General features: G+C 40.3%; 3 protein-coding genes across 3 annotated transcripts in view; 1 reads left to right on the top strand and 2 right to left on the bottom strand.

Moving 5' to 3' along the window:
• Nucleotides 1-1,405, top strand: part of LOC139143072 (organic cation transporter protein-like) — a 16,152-nt gene extending 14,747 nt beyond the window's left edge. The window contains exons 10-11 of the mRNA XM_070713238.1: nucleotides 212-421; nucleotides 1,113-1,405. Of these exons, the coding sequence (XP_070569339.1) occupies nucleotides 212-421; nucleotides 1,113-1,194 (292 nt within the window). The 3' untranslated portion in view covers nucleotides 1,195-1,405. The remainder of the gene's footprint in view (nucleotides 1-211; nucleotides 422-1,112) is intronic.
• The window catches only part of LOC139143798 (multiple epidermal growth factor-like domains protein 6), a 435,859-nt gene that overhangs the window by 256,574 nt on the left and 158,315 nt on the right, over nucleotides 1-20,970 (bottom strand). The window lies entirely within an intron of this gene.
• Nucleotides 9,559-20,277, bottom strand: LOC139143784 (cytochrome P450 2D4-like). The gene is made up of 5 exons (XM_070714335.1): nucleotides 19,917-20,277; nucleotides 17,040-17,166; nucleotides 12,348-13,040; nucleotides 11,914-12,210; nucleotides 9,559-11,345 (listed from the first exon to the last, which is right to left on the bottom strand). The coding sequence occupies exons 1-5, from the start codon at nucleotides 20,169-20,171 to the stop codon at nucleotides 11,164-11,166; spliced, it is 1,554 nt and encodes a 517-aa protein (XP_070570436.1). The 5' UTR covers nucleotides 20,172-20,277; the 3' UTR covers nucleotides 9,559-11,163.

Here is a 20,970-nt window from a genome sequence, read left to right as displayed (position 1 = left end):
CTGCCATGAAACACTTTTGACGACACGGCTCGCATCACACTACATGTACCTAGGAGCCACTGATAACTGTTGCAATTTACGCTTGAAATGCAGTGCTGTATCCATGGGCGATACAAATGAATATTGTGATTTATTAATAAAAAATTTTGAAACAAGAAACAACTTCAAAGGTGGACGCATCCCATAGCGCTGGTCTCCGTTTCCTTCGCAGATCTGTCGGTGTAGGCACATGCTCCCTGGTCGCTCGCATCGTCGGTATGTTTGCGCCTCACCTGTTGCTGATGTCGGAACTCTGGATCAACTTGCCCGCCGTCTTCTTCGGCGTGGCTTCGATCATCGCCGGGGTCCTGGTGCTGTTCCTGCCCGAGACAGAAGGGGAGGACTTACAGGAAACGATGGAGGAGGGCGAGAGGTTCGGGAAGTGAGTATGAAGTGTTGAGTGGTGTTCAGAAACGATTAAGGTAGCTCGCGCCTCGAAAGTCAAACTTCCATCAATGAAACTTTCAACCATCCTCTTACCAAATCAAGAATTAACTTCAGGGGGTCACCGTGTGTAATTTGGAACTGGAGAAATAAATTTGAAATTCAAAATGGCCTCCATCCCTGTGTCAACTCTTATTTGAAAAAGAAAATTTTCTATTTTCAAAAACCTATTATGGAAAAATGTTCTCACTCTAAGAACTGCAAAATAAGCCCCTACAACAGGAAGACTAGAATTAATTAATTAGAAGGCCATTATGAGTTTTATATTTAAATAAATCGATTCACTTTACAAATCCACAACTTTCAATGGAAAACAAAAAACCCATAGTAACAATAATGAATACCAACAGGCACCGATGCGAGAACCAAGGATTTGGGACTGCTGCTTTGGGTCTATTTGACATATTTCCAGCAAATAAATTCAGAGAAATATTTCAAAAGTTCTTGATGCATGATGAACTTGAAACGCCACTAAAAGATTTATGTGACATAGAAGACATTCTCAAAGCAAAATTACAGCAAAAAAATGACTATACAATTTTTTTCACATAAAGAACTACAAAAAGCATCATGGATTCACGACTGGCTTTTACAAGTTCTATGTTTGCGCTGTCCTTTCTTTCTTGCAGGTCAGCCAGGAAAAGCACAGCGACAAATTCGGGTTATGGTGAGATTCGCCAACTCAAAAACAGCCTTGACAGTCAGCTATAATCATCGGAGCATTTAGGTTCCATTCATACCAGCGTATTCTGAGGAACATAGGTTTTCTCGTGGCATTTCCACTCTAGTGAAGATATTCGTTTGGAAGTCGTACACAGGAACTTTAAAACACATAGGCGTGGTTTGGCAGAGAGCAAGAACAAGAGAAAGTGCGCGTTGGCGTTAGAGAGAGAGAGAGAGAGAGAGAGAGAGAGAGAGAGAGAGAGAGAGAGAGAGAGAGAGAGAGAGAGAGAGAGAGAGAGAGAGAGAGAGAGAGAGAGGAGAGAGAGGAGAAGAGAGAGAGAGACAGACAGAGAGAGAGAGAGAGAGAGAGAGAGAGAGAGAGAGAGACAGACAGACAGACAGACAGACACTAGTGCATTGTTTCCGAAAAAACGAGCGACGAGACGGTAGGATCGACTGAAGCGGCAACGTAAATAAATGCAGACAGACATTTTGTGGATGGGAGGTTACTGAAGCGCACTTAACGCGTCAGACACGCACAAAACATCAATACCTCGCTATAGACACAGGATAAAACAGATGAAGATATCACATGGAAGGTTTAACTGTATTATTGATAATGTTTTTCGAATTTTCATGATTGTGATCCGTTGGGTGTTTTTATTCAAATTACATCGCAGTGAAGCTGCAATAAACTTAAAGGGAGGGGGTCGCCGGAACTCTGCTCAAAGGTTGCCAGAGACCCCTACGACCAATACAGACACTGTATCAAGGCTACTTTAGCGATTGATGAAAGCTAAAACATGTTTGTTAACAATGAATATCGCAAACCTTTAAATGTTGCAGCTATGTTGACATGATGCATCTAGATATCATCCATGAAAAACAAGAAAGTCGCACACGCGCAGTTCCGACGACCGCCTCCCTTTAAGACTGTTGATAGGAAGACAGATAAGTAACTTTACATCATAGATACCTCAATACCTCACTCATTGTCCTAATACATACCTCAGTATAGTCATTTCGGAGAAGATAAGAACTATCGAATAGTAATAATAACTGCAATACAATATTCCTTTTATTTACCTTGAAATGACGATAAATAATATTTCGTATTTGGAAATGGATTCAGAAACAAGATTCACAGTCAAAATTGATTGATTGATATCAATATCGCACAATCGTGACAGTGGCATTTTTTATCATTTGTATATTTTCGTTGATTGTTGCTTTGATATGAAGGTATGTAACAGTTTGATTTGAAGTAATGTAACGTCAAACATCTGTCTGGCAGTAATATTACTCTGTATGCTGTGACTTATATTGCAGCAAGGCAGGTACTATGTATACCCAGTTCCTTGCTTTCCTTTGGCCAATCAGCAGACTTTCAGTTCCCACAGTTGGATCAAACTTAAACGAGCTACATCTAACCAATAATAGACTGAGAACCAGGTTTGTGATGCACTACTTTATTTTTGTACGTCATTTGAAAGAGCTATATCAATCGGCTGCGTCTTCAAACGTACTGAAAGAGTTGTTTTGCGGAACTTATCCTCTTTCTACGACGCTCCATAGACAAACCATAAAATAAATACCACTTGGGAGAAAGATGATTCATTTTAATGCCGCTTATATCAGAAAAATAGAGAGAAGCGGGGACGTATTTACTTGTGTCTGCCTCTTCACATGCTAAACAGAGAACAACAATTAAATCGCAATGTGTCGCGCCTTTTACTTTCGCATCAACCCGGCTACAGTTGACACTGGCCGTATTATATCTCGATATTATTTTATATTATTTTAAGCTGCACCTTCTTGGTTTCTTTTGATGAAGTATATTTTGTTTTGTTTTGTTTTTTCATGTAAAAAATGTTCTAAAGCTTCGACTTTGTCCCTTTTTAAGTTGATCAAAATTCATGTAAATGTGGGTATAGCTTGCTCAATGTGAACGATCGTTTTTGCGTGACATGATGACACCCAAATGTCTCCCTCTACGGCAATATCTGCCTTTGTATTTGTTTTTGCTCCAGCTGTCTATCGGATTACAGTCCGAGTCATCAAATTATTTCAGCGCTCATCAGAGATAACAGAATCGGAACAACATAGACTGATACATTGTGATCTGAACTACAGGTGATGATTTTTGGGGAATGGAATAGCTGTATCAAACCTACTGGGAATTCATTACGTAAAAATTAACTTCAGAAAAAAAAAACTTGTCACGTGCATAATTAATTGATGTATGCGATAGACTTAGTAATACGCGTTCGTGAAAATCCCCAAACAACTGAAGATAGGTTAAACGCGCAAAACAAGTGATAAGGTTTTGTGCAATAGAACACTATCGCGGACTATTTCTGAATTATCAGACATCAATTTTCCCCTACCTCTCCTATCGCCACTAAAGTACGGGTCAGAATAGATAGGGCAAACGAAACAAACAGATCATTTCCGCAGTTCACCGAATTCATGTCACGCGGCGCTGACTTCGCGAGATCTAAAACCCGGTTACCGTGACCGTTGTGACCGATTTGCCTGGAGAGGTTTCAACATCAATATGGACCAACAGGTAGTTGCTGAGCGCTAACTTTTTTTAAACACATGGTTATTTTTAGTTGCTCCTTTCTACTGTTCAGTGGCAGTAGGATAAATTTGCGACGTTATGACTGTGTGACGTTTGGGGGAAAAATTATGTCAGCACTAAGACTTCGATTTCTGGGCTTTGCTGTCGTGGGGGAAGAGGCAATTAAATGATGAATCCACAAGACATCCGATCGCAGGTTGAGCCACTAATGCCATTTTTATTGAATGGCCATTTTAAAACGATAAACTTTTAAACGTGCTTTTGGTTTGAGCCTGTGTAGCGATAAAAGGTTAGCATCATAATCTGTTGAAAAGAATAGAGCACAGTCGTTTTGTTGCCTACAACAAGCCATTGTTGTTTTCGCGATGGCACTTTGGGAAAGGTCACGTCTGCTTGCTTCCTGACAGTTTCATTGCTGTCGCTGCCGTTGATGGCGCAATTAAAACAGAGATAAAGCGTATCCCAAACTTCGGGGTGAAAAAAAACACACAACATAAGGATTATTCTGAGGTAATTTGATTTTTGCCAATCAGAGACCCGACTCTAGAGACAAAACTTGGCATTTATCCCATTAGCAAGATAGTATTTGCCAATTTCCGATTTGAAATACGGGCGTTGTGTTTTTTGTACCACCTTACCAGGGGTCCGATTTTGCAGAGCGAGTGGAATGTGTTGGCCCGGTTACGAGCGTTTGCTTTCCACTCTAGCCGAGCTTGGGCTACATATCGGAAATAGAGCAGGTACACACCTGCGAATTGCTTGTCAATGTTCCACTGTCGATCGTTCTGTTCATGAAAGTCGTCGGTGTATATTTATGCGCATGCTCCAGAGATGATCAAGGACAGGGTAGGCAGTTGCGGGTTACTTCTCACATGAAGTTAAAAAAGGCCCCCATGCCTCTCATGTGTCGCTGTTTTCTGTCATGCTGAGTAGTAAATCAGAGAGCGTTTATGGATGAGATACCTATTTGACCAATTCTATAGAACACAATTACTTAGGCCTCGGAGTGCAAGGCGCTCACACTTTCTAAAACCGGTTCACCTGTACGTAAATCACTGGATCGAATGTTCCATTCATTTCAGGCAGGGTTGGCTATGAAGCACTCTTGTGTGGTACGCTGAAGTCCTTCCCCTTTGTACTACGGTTGACCTTTGTTGAAGAGCTAGCCATGTCAATGACGTGATGTCGAAAACATGCACCGTCAATTTCAATGTAGTGTATGGTACTTTTGTGACACAGTTACACCTCAAGAGATTGGGCGAATTGGTAGCCATAGTAAGGTTGATCGTAGGCGAGAGCGCTCGCGAATTCTGCCCCCATGCTCCAATTTTGATCTCAAATGTGCCCCGTTATGATGGCAAACGAAAATTTGGAAATCTTTGATTAGATAAGAAAAATACATCCATTGGACGGGAACTGTCTTCGATGCCATGCATGTAATTACACACGTTATACTGATCGTCAAAATAGTCATATCGCTCCTTGAGCAGAGTTAGCCTTGACCCAAATTCTGTGGTCAAGGTGCTTAATTTTGTCCACTTGCAAAAGCGAACGACCTCTAGAAAGTATATGTGGCACACCAAGCTCCCAATTCCCATATCACAACAGACAGCGGAAATCTTAGATCGTAACCGCAATGTATATTCGGCTTTGCCACTTGTAACTCATCAAAATCATGACTGTCAATTATGAAAAGGTAGCCAAGTCTTCTAATTTGATCGAGTCCAACTTAACGAGAATTTCTATCGTGGGATGAATAAAGGTGCATCTACAATGATTGCTTTCGAAATTTACCTTTGGCGTACTTGTCCTACAGGCAAGGGTTTTTTGCTCTTTAATTATATCGAAGGCTTTTTTTAGTCTCCCATAAGCGCTATGAATATTCACTCCAAGGTAATTTATATCATGGTAAACACTCTTAAAAGTAAACTGCCAACTCACTTGACAGCCACCAAACCCATGTGACACACGTGGATCCTAAAGGTGAATATTTTATCTCAAATCCTGCAAGTCATCCACACAAATTCGAAATGCACAGAGTCTATTTATAAAACGAAACCTGCCAGTCTTTCAATAGTGCCCTAAGCATCTTAGATTTCTTAACGAGGTCAAGGATGTCGATCACGTGATCTGAACTCGGCAGGTGTGGTGGTCAATGGCCTGGCGATGACAGTTGTTCACCGGATCGTAAGTGCACTGACCCGCTTTCTTGGTAACTCATGAACGCCTCAACCAGAACAACGAACTTGTCACCTTGCAGCATCCCTCATCTTGCAGGCCTGCCATTTCGAACAGAGGGTACCTTATGAACGCCATACAGGGGAAAGGCAAGCGTTCTTTTTCATCGGACGTTCTTTCTTGCCGCTGATGTGTAAAGGTATACGGGAGAGTGAGGCGGTGAGACTCGTTTCACAACCCGGATGACAGTGAAGGGACGATCGCATACGAAATAATAAGGAGAAATATGTTTATATGAAACGAATGCATCTCGATTTTTAAGGCTAAATTGCAGCGTTTAGAGTAACTAAAAGCTTGCGACGGAAATAATCTGTTATGAGTTTTTTAACAAAGTTTTTCGGTGGGAAAAAATTGAACTTTGTTCAAAGGCGATCCGGTTTAAAATCTAAACTATCAAAAACTGTGTCACCCGGCTCGAAGATTGAGGACAAAATTAAACCCCGCTCACATTTGATAACCATTCAAAGGCTCCTCAATAGCACAGAGTATATTAATTCAGAAATTAAACGTCAACGGAAATCGGAGTGAGCAGCGATTAGAAAGGTCGAGGTTTATGTTTAAATATGGAGCGACTTTGCTTCCATGCAACTATGTGAATATAATATATAATTGCAATTCCAAAATTCGCCTGCGATTGGTATTCTTTCAAATCGACCCAGGCCATTGAAGTGTTTCAAAGCGAGTGCCAGAAATCTTTTCTCTCCTGGGTGATATGTATTGTGGCACATCTTTTATGTCATACGAATACGTAGCTGTATAGGATTGTGTACGCCACTGGTATTACTCAATGTCTTCACAATAATTGAGTGCACAAGATCTTGCACCGTATTGGGACACACTCGGTGTCTGTACCGGCACTTTGTAAAGTGGTGCCTTCTTTCATCCTTATTCCCAGTTTTTCTTCTAAAATTAGAGTCCGAATCGAAGTGAGCGTTTTCAACGATCGTTTCGCGTTCTTCTTACAGGTTCAATACTTTTGTGTGAAAGTTGTAGACAGGCCTTGTTTTATCGATTCCTTTTGAGTCCCTGGGAGATCTGCTTAGGTTCCGCGGAAAAGTCGTTTGCCTCTCGTCGGCAGAGCCAGTAAAAACAGTCGCCTGTCTACAAGAAGACGCAACGATTGTTTTGAGTTGACTACCGCGCAGTATTTTCCTCCCGGTTTGCGGATGAAAACATGTGGAAGTAGCTACAGCCCTTAGACGGAGGGACTGTGACGTAACATATGAGTTATGTGCCGTCACACACGACGAAGATTGGTTTTTGGATGTCGCGAATGCAATCTTAGAAAACAATCTTTCTTTTGCTACTAACATATTTTGAAGCCTAGGGCTCAACACAACAAAAAACGAACTGATTAAAAACACAGCAAAATGCTTCAGATGATGGGTTTTCGCTGACTATGATTTTTTTTTAAAAAAACACGGGTCTCGTGAAACACAAATTTATTTCTTTGCAGGAATATGACAGTGTCACAAGAGATAAAAGATTACTGTTCATACAAAGCTAAAGATCGGAGCATAAGGCAAATGACTCTAGGGCGACAATCGGAAACGAATCCCCAAAATGTTACATGTAATAAACGCAAAATCATTATGTATGTAAGTGTCTCTACAAGGTAAAGAAATCAACATGCAGTTTCATGTAATAAGGATCAAACAACGTATGATACAATCCAATCAAACCGGCTGGTTGCCCGGGCGACAGCCACGAAAGTATCAACACAAAAATTACAAAAATGCAAGAGGTAATAATGAACACATGAGGAGGTTGAATTTAGATTTTCAATTAAAGGCTGATGGACTTATCAAGGATGGTAGCTTTAACTTTCGGTCCCTTTGTAAACCATGATGTTTGTTCCATGAACAATCAAAAATATCATACCGCTCCACTCTTTGTTGAAAGCCTGTCCTCCCTGTATGTCGAAATATCATAGTATATTATCATTTGACCTCTACTCGTGAAAATTGAAGCAAAGTAAAAAAATGAACTTACACTTTACATATTCAACATCCTCATACAAAATTTCACGTGTTTGAAAAGATCAGTTAACTACCGATGGGTACGAAGAAAGTCAAAGTATCGCGAGATCTCTAGTATAGGCAACGATAATTATTTAAGCAATAATGCACCCCCTCCCGGCCCATAATGGACGAAAGCAAACTTTGCACGACATAATGTACGAGGCGAAGCCGAGTACATTATGAAGTGCAAAGTTTGCTTGAGTCCATTATGGGCCGGGAGGGGGTGCATTATTGCTATTATTTTATAGTTTTGGCAATGCCAGTGAATTTGTAGTTGTAGAAAACGAATAAAAAAGGAAATTTAAACTGAGTTTGAAGCCAGTGAGCGTCGTCCAGCATGATCGGCCCTGACTCCACACTGCACAGTGCACTGCACTGAACACGCACGTTCAGCACAAAAAATGACCAGCACTTTCACGGTTCATTTTGAATTGAAAAACGATGTATTTTCGAAGGAAATGAAAAGTATCTGCATCCCTACCGTCTATATCAAACTTGAAACATCACCTTTAAATATCATGCCATTCAAAAAGTCGACACGGTGAAATGCCAGAGATGGAGAAAACGGAATGTTCATGCATCGACATCTATAGTATGATCAGCGAGCTGCATGGTATCAGCTGATCAATACGATCATTATTATGTCGCTAGTAGTACAGCATTCATTGCTAACGATATCAACAGAGTTCAACATTGTTATTCAAATGTTTATATTTCAATAATAATTGTGTCTATAAATTTAATTTTCGATGGCTTCTTGAGAAGAGCTATTTTATTTCGGCGAACGACAGAACTTGACGTAAACGGGTGCTTGAAAGGTACAGTTGACAAACATACTGGAGGGCTTCGGTACCGTCGCGATATCGAGAACAAGGCAAGGTAAAATCACAGACATGGAGAAAAAACGATGAATGAAAGTTGTCTCCGATTACAGTCAAAGCATCAGAATTAGGTGGCCGAGATGTTAGATCAACGGAGAGTCCATGGTCGTCATGATTGTTGGTAGTAGCTGACCTTGGACCGAGACTTTGAATGGCTCCGTAGTATGTCCGTAGACACTTCCGGTTTTTTACATCCATGATGACAGCAAGCTGCCGTTGTTGGCTCGTTTACGGCTGGTTCGAGTAGCCTTTCACGCTTGCATCGTTTACATGGCCACTGACATGCATAATATGCCATGTGTCAAACCCAGTATCGTCTAGGAGTTTGCAAACGTACTGAGTTCTGTTTCACCTATACGGCAACGAAGCGAACCATGTTGTAAACAAACGTAGTACTAGTAATACAACCAGTGTATGCTGAGCGCCAGCCAGACAGACGACAAATGCGTGCGCGAGGACTCAAAAAATGTGATAAATCGTACAGTAAGACATTATTATCAATATTGTGCACGATTATCAAGATTTATAGTTTTGTTTATTACATGGTTTATCCAATATTTTCCCTCCTTTTAAATGCGCAGTCCTTTTTTCGTTTTCCAAAAAAAATTTGCTCGCTGTGGGGCCGCAATGCTGAATAATGGAATACATTATCAGTAATAATGTATGGATATGACGTCACAAAATTCACTGGTATTGACAAAGCTATAATATATTTATCAATATTGAGCGCAAGTTAAGAGGTTGCTGAATTTTTTTATATTTCAAATAATTTCATACAATATAACAGCAATATATAATAGATATTTAAATTTCAATAAAGTGTACATGATTGTATCTCAATGTTTTAGACAAAACTTGTGCGTTTCAAGAAAACATAGACCCAAGAAAAGCTAGCGTCTATGTGAGAAACAATCTGATTGTGCGTTTCAGTGGCAGTTAATGCAGTCTATCCAAAAACAAAAGAATTTTAGTTGCTACATCATGTCGTAACATATAAAATATTGGCCATGGAGAGCCATCTTGATTAAATATCACTATCGCATATAAAAATTCATGAATAATTTTGCATAATGTATTTTCAATGGATAAATGTTTTAAATTCACTTAAACTGCTATATTGTTGTTTTTTAAATGTTGGAGACTTAAAAATTGTGCGTTCAAACAAAAATAGACCCTAGAAAAAGCTTAGCGTCTATAAAAATAAACATTTGTGAGTTTCGGTGGCAGCTGATATAGTCCATCAAAATCAAAGTCATTTAACTAGCTGTATCATTTTGAGCAACATTCTGAAAAACGGGCTATAAAATAATGAAAGGGCAATCTCGTCTAAAACATCATTTTCTGGGTGTACGATACCTCTTGAATAAATGACGTGTAAAAATTAAGTTGAGGACGTCAGCCAGGATTACTTAACATATCACTTGCACAAACAAGGCATGTAAAATTTAGCAAGAGATCCAATATTTGATCAAAATATGGTTTTGCTGCCTGATTCTACGAAGTTTTTTTCAAAAGTAATGTTTTAATCATATGCAATGCTATCAGGCGCAATATTCATTATTTTTTCTCTCTACTGGTATAGCCTACTCACAAAATGGTTTACCATACTTCTTGTGACATTGGCAGCAATGTGCATTCTTTTAGAGGGGCACAACGCACAATGCAAAAGTTTAAACTTAATGTAGTGTTTTTTTCTGCACTTTGGAATTTAAGGTTGTATGCGCCTCGAAAGTGAAAGACTTTAACTTTTGCTCAAACTTTCCTCAATGTAACGTTCATCCATTCTCTTACTAAATCAAGAATAAAAATCGGGGGTCACCGTGCAAATTTTGGTACCAGAGACAAATAACTCAAGATTTCCAGATATTTAAAATTCAAAATGGCTGCCATCCCTGTATGAAGGAAAAAAAATAAAATTTTCGAAAAACTAAGCCGGTGAAAATTTTTCTTTCACCAAGAGCTTCAAAATGAACCCCACAAGAGGTATATCAGAAAAGAATTGTAAAAGTTTGAGAGTCCGAATGTCTGTCCCCGAGGCGCGTTCTACCTTAAATAGGTAGACATCTCTTGTTGAGTAAATCAACCTGAGGTAACCTTTGTCAGAAACTAAAAGTCATCTTAATAAGGACTAAAAGTACAACTACTGGGTCCTTAACAATTATGTTGTATCGATATCTGAAAGGATCCACACGAAAGACGCCAGTCTGCGGCTATTATTTCAGTGCAACCAGTCTCGGCAAATTTCGATTTACTATCATGCAGCTGTTTGTTAATGTAGGGGATGCTTTGATAATTAGTATCTTGGTTTGATTGAGACTTTGTAAGGCTTCGGAGTCAGCGATATACCAAAATGGGGCTCATCAGTGGGGGGCCTCTCTCCTGTCGGAACAGCAAACTCGTATCGGTGCAGCAACGTGGTGAAGAATATAAAGAGTTCGGCCTTGGCCAGCTGTTCTCCCAGACATGCTCTCGGTCCTACAAAACAGACGCATAGCAAAGTATAAATCGTTTAAAGTTGTGTGCGCATCGGAAGGGAAAGACATAAACTTTTGCTCAAATTTCCTCAACGAAACTTTCAACTATTCAGTTTCAAAATCAAGAATAAAAATCGGGGATCACCGTGTAAAGTTTGGTACTAAAGAAAAAATATCCCAGATTTACCGATATTTGAAATCCAAAATGGCCGCCATCCCTGTATAACACTATCGAGAAAAATATTTTTTTTCGATTTTCAAAATCTTATAGACGGTGAAAGTTTTTCTTATTCAAAGGGTTTTAAAATGAGCCTACCAGTGGTAGATCAGAAAAGAATTGGAAAAGTTTGTGAGTCCAAATATCTGTCCCCGGGGGAAAATTGTACCTTTTGTCAGAGACAGTGCTCGGTCATATTTCATAATTGCAGTTGTTCAGAAAATTTTGTGAAATAGTCGCTATGGTAATAAATACTTATTCCAAACCATGCGTAAGGGAATGTACATTATAATTTTTATCTTCGCTATATGCATTGTCGTTTACGTTTGACTTGAGGGAATTAAAATTTTACCTATGGAGAACGGCAGAAATGAAACCGGTCTGATGACTTCATTGTTCGCATCCAGCATTCTATTCGGGTCGAATTTGTCCGGTTGCTCCCAGAATTCTTCATCCATGTGAACTGACCACAGGTCGTTGATTACAGTAGATCCCTTCCAGATGGAGTAACCGCTTAGTTTAGAGTTCCTGACGGCGCAGTGAGGCGTGCCCAATGGCGCTACGGGTCGTATTCGCTGTATCTCCATTAGCGTCGCCGATGTGAATGTTAACTTGGCTTTATCCTTCAGCGTTGGAACCACGTTTGAACCTGTAACGAGCAAACAACAAAATATTGATCACTGATGAGACAGCCCTAACATCATACTGCGTCGGTAGATTTTCCTGGGATTGTAAAAGATGACACCGGAATGATGCTTTGACAGTCCGTTGGTCGGAAATGCTTACCTCTGCCATATGTTTGGTCAAGCTCTTCCTGAACTTTCTTCTGTACATCAGGGTAGCGAAGCATGTACAAGACTGCCCAGTTCAACGTGGTAGCCGTAGTTTCGGTCCCGGCCAAGAAAAAATCCAGCAGTAAGTACACCAGCTGGTCATCGGTGAAGGATTCGTACGTTTCCCTGGCATCTGTGTACAATCCCGACTTGTATTTATCTTGTTTGTCGAAGAAAGCATCGATGATATCATTGAGATGTCCAGGGTTGTAGATCTGTCTGTGTTCAGCCACTAAACTCTCGATGTAATGGATGATTTTCTCCGTCGGGGATGCCAGGTCCAACCAAGGTAGCCTCTTGCGAACTGGCTTCGGCAGGAGTTGGGCGATTTGCAGCAGAAACTGGAATGGATTGACTCCAAACTGTTCATCTAATATATCAAGCAGGTGATTGAATATCGGATCGCTGTGTTCGTATCTCTTGCTGAACGCCACAGAACATATTACATTGCAGGTGCCACACTGAAGATAGCGTGCAATACTGAAGATCTTCCCTTCCTCTCTTTGCAAGTTATGCGCAAGCGCATCTGCTTCCTGGGCGACGCGTTTCTCCATCGAGTCTCCTTCCAAGCCAAAACACTTGATGCACCTCAAGGCAAACTTCTTTTGCTCTGGTAGGCCCCTGTCGCAAGGCCTCGTTATGATACCTTGACAAAAAGAATAGAAAAAAATCAACATTTTGCTTTGCAAGTTGGTGCTGTTCTCTCACGAAAGCCTAAACTCGACAAGGAAGGATGGAAGGCAGTAGGGATGTACATGTAACTTAGAGATCGCCAGGTGAAGACTTACGTGGTTGGCCCGAGTGTGAGTATGAACCAGGAACGCGTCAAAAGGTAATTAGCAATGTTCAGCAGAGATACGTTTTACAGCGTAAATTGTGTGTGACCATTGTATTTCGTTCAATACTGGCTGATCTTTGGTATAATCATAGACCCGTGAATATGGCTCAAGGTTTTGTGGAAGAAGGGTAAATGATTTGATATCCGGGGGGGGGGGGGGTCGGTATGGAAGATTTATGAAAAACCCCAAGACGCTGCCTTTGAAAAACAAGTAATCGCTGATGACACAGTCCCCGCTGGATTATGGTGTTTGAATTACGGCGATTGAATTATATGCTTGGTAGCTTCAGTACAGGGGAGAGGGCGGGTAAATTTGTTAAATGTTGGGAAATCACATGATAGTGGTCTGTTGGGGGTCATGTTTGTGTACTTTGGACAGTAAAGTTATGGCTGTTGGTGTTTTCCATGGCAAGATCAATAGTTACATTTATAAACTGCAGCAGCCATATTGGATTGCATCGCACCGTTAATTGACATGCACATGCACACTACAATACAATGTCTGTGTGCCAAGTTTGAACGAAATCTGTTCAGGGATAGTTGAGTTATGTTCAAAAACATGGAAAAATCGCAAAAAAATGGCCGCCCGGCGGCCATGTTGGATCGTATCGCGAAATAAATTGACGTGCATATATATGCCATGATTATATTTTATCTGTGTACCAACACTGAGTGAAATTGGTTCAGGGATAGTTGAGTTTTGGTTCAAAAACATGAAAAAATCACAACAAAATGGCCGCTGGCGGCCATATTGGATCGTATCAAAAAATAATTTGACATGCATACATAAGCCATAGTACTTTATCTGTGTACAAACATTGAACGTAATCGGTTTGAAGATAGTTGAGTTATGGTTCAAAAGCATGAAAAATTTGCGACACAATGGCCGTCTGGCGGACATATTGGATCGTATCGCGAAATAAATTAACGTGCATATGTTTGTCAAAGTACTTTATCCTTGCACACAGTTTGAAAAATCGGCTCAGGGGTAACAGAGAAACGGCTGCTGACGGACGGACGGACGGGACCCAATCTATAAGTCCCGCCGGACTGCGTCCGGGGGGACTAACAATGCAGCCAAGGAAGTGAAAAATAACGCACCTATACAGTTTCGTTCAGTCACTACTTTTCGGGCGACTCATTTTCATGACATCCAATCTCATTACACTTTATTCCGTCACTGCCCTGTCATGGCGCCGCCATACCAAGTTTATATAATTAATGCATTAATAAGAGCATGTAAGTCAGCTCTTTTAAATAGAGGATATATCGTTGAGAGAGAGAGAGAGAGAGAGAGAGAGAGAGAGAGAGAGAGAGAGAGAGAGAGAGAGAGAGAGAGAGAGAGAGAGAGAGAGAGAAGAGAGAGAGAGAGAGAAGAGAGAGAGAGAGAGAGAGAGACAGACAGACAGACAGACAGACAGACAGACAGACAGACAGACAGACAAAGGGGGATAGGTGGGGAGGATTCTCATATATATATATATATATATATATATATATATATATATATATATATAGATAGATAGATAGATAGATAGATAGATAGATAGATAGATATATGGCAATATTTCTCATCATTCCTGTGTATTGTTCTCTTCAAACGACGCAAAGGGATGTCACTGCGCTTCGTCGTCCTTGCCCGAAGACCCGCTGTTAGAGATGTCGGCAATCAACACCACTATTTACCGACGCACTCAAGCACGGTTACCGTGTCAACAATACCTATTCTACTTTTAGATCATGAACGGCTTATCCCCAACATGTACTTTACGGTCACATGACTGTTCTCTTAGGGGTCAATAAACTGGGTTACTGTTGCCTTACTGTTGGACTCGCGAAGGAGCATGCGGGCAAGGCCCCCCATTTATCTTCATTTAAAGGTCACACGCCAGAACACAGTAAGCTACTCGCAGCGCGGCAATTCGTCATGTTTTCTCTGAGTGAAATATTCTCCTGTAGGACGCTCTATCTCAATAAAAATACCAAAAAGGTCTGTTTTCATGTTATTTGTGCATTCTGATCGATTACGTCATGATGGCTCTGTTGACAATCGAGAGGCCAAATTTTAACAGAGAGTATTTTGAGATGCGTCTTTTTTTCTTTTTGTAAACATTGCTGTTTCACGACGCTATCTTGGCGACACACAAACCGACACGTTACAAGGGGAGATTGACGAGGAGAAAACGTAGGCAAATGAGAACTGCTACAGATGGAATTGAAAGCTACTACTAAATCATAGACAGCCGAGATGAAAAACTTCATAAGGTATACCCGCAGTTCCTCCGTCAGGCAGAATATATGGCATTATAACGTATGACCAGGTCAATGGGCCTGATAGGGAAGGCCAATAAAGCCTACAGGAATATTAAGGCTGCGTTCACAAATAAGGGTTGGGGGAGGCTGGAGGAATTCGCGATTGAAATCTTATTTTTTCAGATTCCCCCTAAATACGCTCAAAAATTTTCGAGGTTCCCCCATCTATAGGACCAAAAATTCTCAACTCCCCTCTAAATTATTATATAGCCGCATGTTTATTAGGGATGCACGCAAAGACAAAATAAACATGTATTGGACAGTTCTGCTGGCAGATGTTCAATACTACCTGCTATAAGCAGTTGTGTTCCTAATGCAAATTCTTAAATTGATATCATTTTTAAACGCATCAGTGGACTTTTTTGATTTATCAATCAAAGCCGACTTGAGTTAATCCAACTCAATCTGGCAAGGCCAATGGCACCTGCTGAAGAGCTTGCAAACTGATTATCATGAGAGTATGCAAATTGCGAATTCATGGCTATAATAGATGCTACTTATTAGTTTTACAAAATTGACAATAATGGAAGGTTAACATATTCCACCAAATAAACGTTTTAATCCATGTAATTCTTGGTGTAATAAATTTGGTAACAATGAAATAATTTAAATAATATTAAATAATAATAATAACATTATTTCATTTAGTCACACATTTTTTTCATTTAACTTTCTTAGAGTCTTTACTGTACAAAGTTTCACTTCTGTGTTATTTTACAATAAGAATGTGAAAATTTAGAAAATCAAGCATGGTGACCCCATCTTTTTTCTTTGATATTTGATTATTCTCATGCGCCAGGATTCAAAATTCCCTAATAACTTTCAAGTTTCCTGACTTTGATAATTTTGATAATAATTTTGTTTAGTTTATACAGCAGACTTCTTCCTACAGCGGGTTGAACTGTCCAGTGTCAAGCTTGCCCGACACAGCCTGTGAATACGTATCCCGCATTTGTATCATCGAAAAATGACTTTCAGTCTGGACTCTTAATTCAATTATCACCCAATATTCCTATATGCAGGCTTTTGTCGACAAACTGAATATTGTGTGTTTCCGTATGCTGTAGAGAGACAGCAAGAAACTGTATTTGATGTGCTGAACAGAAATATTGAAAAAAATTATCAACTGTTGCAGCTTCTGCCCCAATACTATAAGCCTTGTTCGTTTTTTACGAAAACTCATACATTTTTAGATTTTTTTCGAGAAAAAGGTAATGAAATGTGACAAAATGGTTCTAGATCTTGTTTAATTATTACTAACATTGAAACAATTGGATGATATTAAAATGTTATTAAATTTCTTGAATTACCCATGAAACCTTGAAATCGTAAAAAAAATTAACCAAAAAATCTTCAGGTCCCCCTTGTAGGCAGAGCCAAACTTTCAAGTCCCCCCTCTACTACCCCAAAAATTTTCGAATCCCCCTTGAATTCCTCCAGCCCCCCCCTAACTGTTTTTTTGAACGCAGCCTAAGTTGTGTTCGCCACTTTTACCTCTTCCTCCGGCTCCGAATGCCTTGATGAAAATGTCGGGACGGCCAGCAAAGTCTTGGCCCTTTTCAACCAGTATCTCTCGGTTTGCCCGTATACCGTGACAAATTATCATATAAAATGGACCAATCTGCGGAATAGAGAACAAAAAAAGCGTCATCAATTGCTGCGAAACTATAGTTTGCCCCATGGATTCAAAAAGAAGCGTCATGGTGTTATTCTACCTAGGATAAGTGAAGCCTACTTCACTCCCCTAGGGTTTCCAGACACATTTCTACGCTATCCTAACCTAGAAATGTATATGGAAGGAAAACACCTGAAAGTGACTCCAAAGTCAAAAACTTCACAAGAAAGGCTGTAGGAAGTGAGAATCCAATAACAGAAACTGGAAAAAAACCCAACCCGTATGAATGAAGTACTATAAAAGTCTTTGTGTTGAAAGTGTTTTGCTTGTTAGGCAGGGACTCTCAAAAAGTATATTAATGAAAGTTATATGGTATACATGGAGATGTTGTGTCGAAATATGACTCGCCTGTTTCTCAAATGACGAGTGACAGCATACCCGGCTTTGACATTGCAATTGACTCAAAACAGTAATTTGGTGGTTCTACCTGAATACTCATAATATGTCACTATGGGTCAATCTTGACGGGTGTAGCATACTAGCCGGGTACTCCTACCCGTTTCGGACACCTGGCACCATCACTAAACAGTGGTTCAAGACGACCCGGTTGTTATTGTCATTTTTATTTGGGTTTGAAATTGTGACTCACCTCACTATACGAATTTTACATTTGGAAATGTAGTAAATTTCATTTCATATATTACATTTCATTTTATTCACCTTGAATGATACTGATTATAGGACCCGTTTTTATGTTTAATCATTACAATGATACGTTCTGAAGGCGGACATTTCAGCAGTCTTGAAATGTTTCGGCCTACGTCCTCGATGGATGAGCACACTTCTTCACTTTTGCATTTTCGAGTTATCATAAAAAATGTTATTTTCCCCAGCCTGGCCACGTCAATCAAAAATATCCCATTTCGTAAACACAATGCGAACGCCGAGATTTCAAAATGACAAGCCGAAGGTAAGACTCAAAGCCCAGAATATTGTTTGAGCTTTGCGCTCTGCAAAATCATAGCAAAATCTATAGTTCACATCCAAAGCATTACATAACGGCGCACAAGGTTTCCTCACGCATCAACGCCCGGCCCTTCTAAAATGACACCGACCTGTGCACACAATCAGGCAATCAGGTTGAACTGAGGGGCATCTTCCCAATTACCCTCGGGGGTAATGTCGAAAATAAATAAAGTGACTTGAAGCAGGTCATGCCGACGCGATTGGGCCAAGAATGCCTTCACTGGTACAACTTGACTGTCTAAAAGTGCCTACTATCATTATACTTGCTAAACGTCAGAGTTATTCTCTTCATATAACAATATATTCTTTTATTATCCAACAAGTGGTCGACAATTACAGTGAACAGTAAGGAAAATGATTTAGAAAGGTTACCAGGAACGCAAGGCGCCGGAGTCTTTACAGAAAAGAGACAAAAAACATCGTTCAAAACACCTGTATTGATCATTATTCTTAGCCGCCCACTGGTTTCATCTTACTTTAACAACAATAGATGACGCTAACTTATAGTGCCATACACTTTGATCAGGGACTGGAATACAGAGCCAATTTGAATTCCAATTGCGAGAGTACTTCCGCGTCACGAGAAACAGTGACGTGCCTTTTGGAGGCCGGTGTCCTTTCTGGCCATAGACCTTCTATGCACATGCTCTGTTTGGTAGCGTGAGTTCACCAACACAAGATTTCACCCAGATATAGTCTACACATGCGTAGAGGGAAATGACTCAATACTGTGCAAGACTATGTCTTCGTGACTTGTGTAGCCTTGCGTGTTCTAACACAGTGAAATATAACATTCGAAGTGTTCGCAGAAGCACAGTCCCTAAAGAGGCTGTGGCAGAGGGGCGGACATTAATACGGCCTGTACTAAAGAGGATACAATTCTCTTAGATGAAGATGCTTCCCTATTGAGGGAAGATATTTCAAACAAGTCATTACGGGTTTGAGAAAATTTTACCTCTGTATTACCGACAATTTAGGGCGCCCCGAAGGCATGTAGACCTTTCCCTTCTAAAGGACGCACACGGGAACCAAGAATGAGAACGATATCGGCACCGTCACGTCCCTTCAACGGCCCACCGGCCACAAAAGCGTGTTACTTTGTCAACTTAAACTCGCTGTTATCGTTGGCATTTCACTGCGGTGTAAGGGGTCGAAGAAGACTACAATCCAGCGACAAATCTGTCAAAATCAAATTATCACAGTCGCCAGGTGGTGCTCCGGAACGAGAGATATACAACTGGAAATTTGGACCTAACGTGCCGTACTTTACCCGGATTAATTTATACATCAGATTATGCCTGAAATTAAGCTTCGTTCAAATTATGTCGCTGGAAAAAAGTTCACATTTTCTCGATTTCTGCTCATAAATAGTTCATTAAAAAGAGCAGTTTTGTTCTTTCTCAATCTGTTGCACTTTGCCATACTGAAGGATGTCTATTTCTCATGATTGTTGTATTATCTGAGTCATGTTTCATATAAAGTTCATGCTGAACTAATTCTGTGGCCCTTACAAGATCCAAAACTCAAATTATATATTTCATTAATCTGTACACATTTTCCCCTCTGGTGAAGTTTATCAGCGTGGTCCGATTGCGAAAACACAACAAACTGAGATGCCAGAGTTTTGTGTCGTGGCATGACATCTTTACATGACACATTTGCAAGAACAACGCTAAATCAATGTTCAGTTTCTCAAACTTTATGTAAAAGACCCGGATGATTTTTCTCACCTTTATGCTAAATACATCTCCATACTTTCGGGCGTATCGTTTGAAAGCTGCGAAAGGGTTGCTCAGGATAATATCAAGGAGGCATCCAATCACTGGCAAGCCATCTGGTCCCGGTGGAAAGCCAGGTGGTCGCGATGTAAATATGATCGCGCGGAGTAATAGGAACAAAATCACTGCCAAAGCTACACTGGTAACGTTCGCATTGTTTACGTATGATACGATGTCGTTTGGATGTATCAGGTAAAATTTCAGCATCTCCGGGAGTTGTCCTGCACGCACCAGAGGGATTCTTGTACTGACTGGCTGCCACCTGGGGATGGCGCTTTTTATAGCCGCTGAGCGAGTACTTGCTCCGGTCGACAAAACTTCTGCATATTGTTAAAGCTACCGCTTATATACCAGGGTCCGGCTAACAATGTAGGTCGTCCATCCATGCACACCATCGACTGCGGCGGCAATGTACAAGTAAACAACACGTAAACATACAGATTCTTTACTCAAACGTGAAAAGGCATTTTTGAATAAAGAGGGGGCAATGCAACGGAGAATACTATCTTTTATCTATGCGGGGTGTTTTTGAATTGTAAATATTGTAGAAATTTGGATCACAAATATCTGCAAAGAATGGATTGTTACGTATAACCAAGTGAGACTATGTGACGGATTACTGCCGATGCAGTTCAGGACTTCGAACCGAAGTCGGTCAAAAGTGGCATTTTTTAGAATTAGTAACGTTAACGACGCCTTGATCTTACACTTGAGTATTCGACGATGAAGTTTTGCTGTACTGGCCTGCAATATGCGTGTCAATGCCGCAAGAAGGTAAACACGGTCATCACAACAATAGACACAATGGAGAGTACTCTACACTACTCGATTCCGCTGTACTGCTTGAGATACAATCAACATGCAAATTGTAGTTTGATGGCCATATTTATTTATCTTAAATCTAAAACCGTTTTAAGGGAAAATTGATGATAATTATTTGACTTTATTCTTACCCTTTACGCTCAATCATCCCTTGTTACTCTTATCAATGCTGCCTCTCTGCTTC

This window comes from Ptychodera flava, chromosome 11 (genome assembly GCF_041260155.1).
Source record: "Ptychodera flava strain L36383 chromosome 11, AS_Pfla_20210202, whole genome shotgun sequence".
Taxonomy (NCBI): domain Eukaryota; kingdom Metazoa; phylum Hemichordata; class Enteropneusta; family Ptychoderidae; genus Ptychodera; species Ptychodera flava.
The sequence above is the reverse complement of the archived record's forward strand: the minus strand, read 5'-3'. Positions and strand labels throughout refer to the sequence as shown.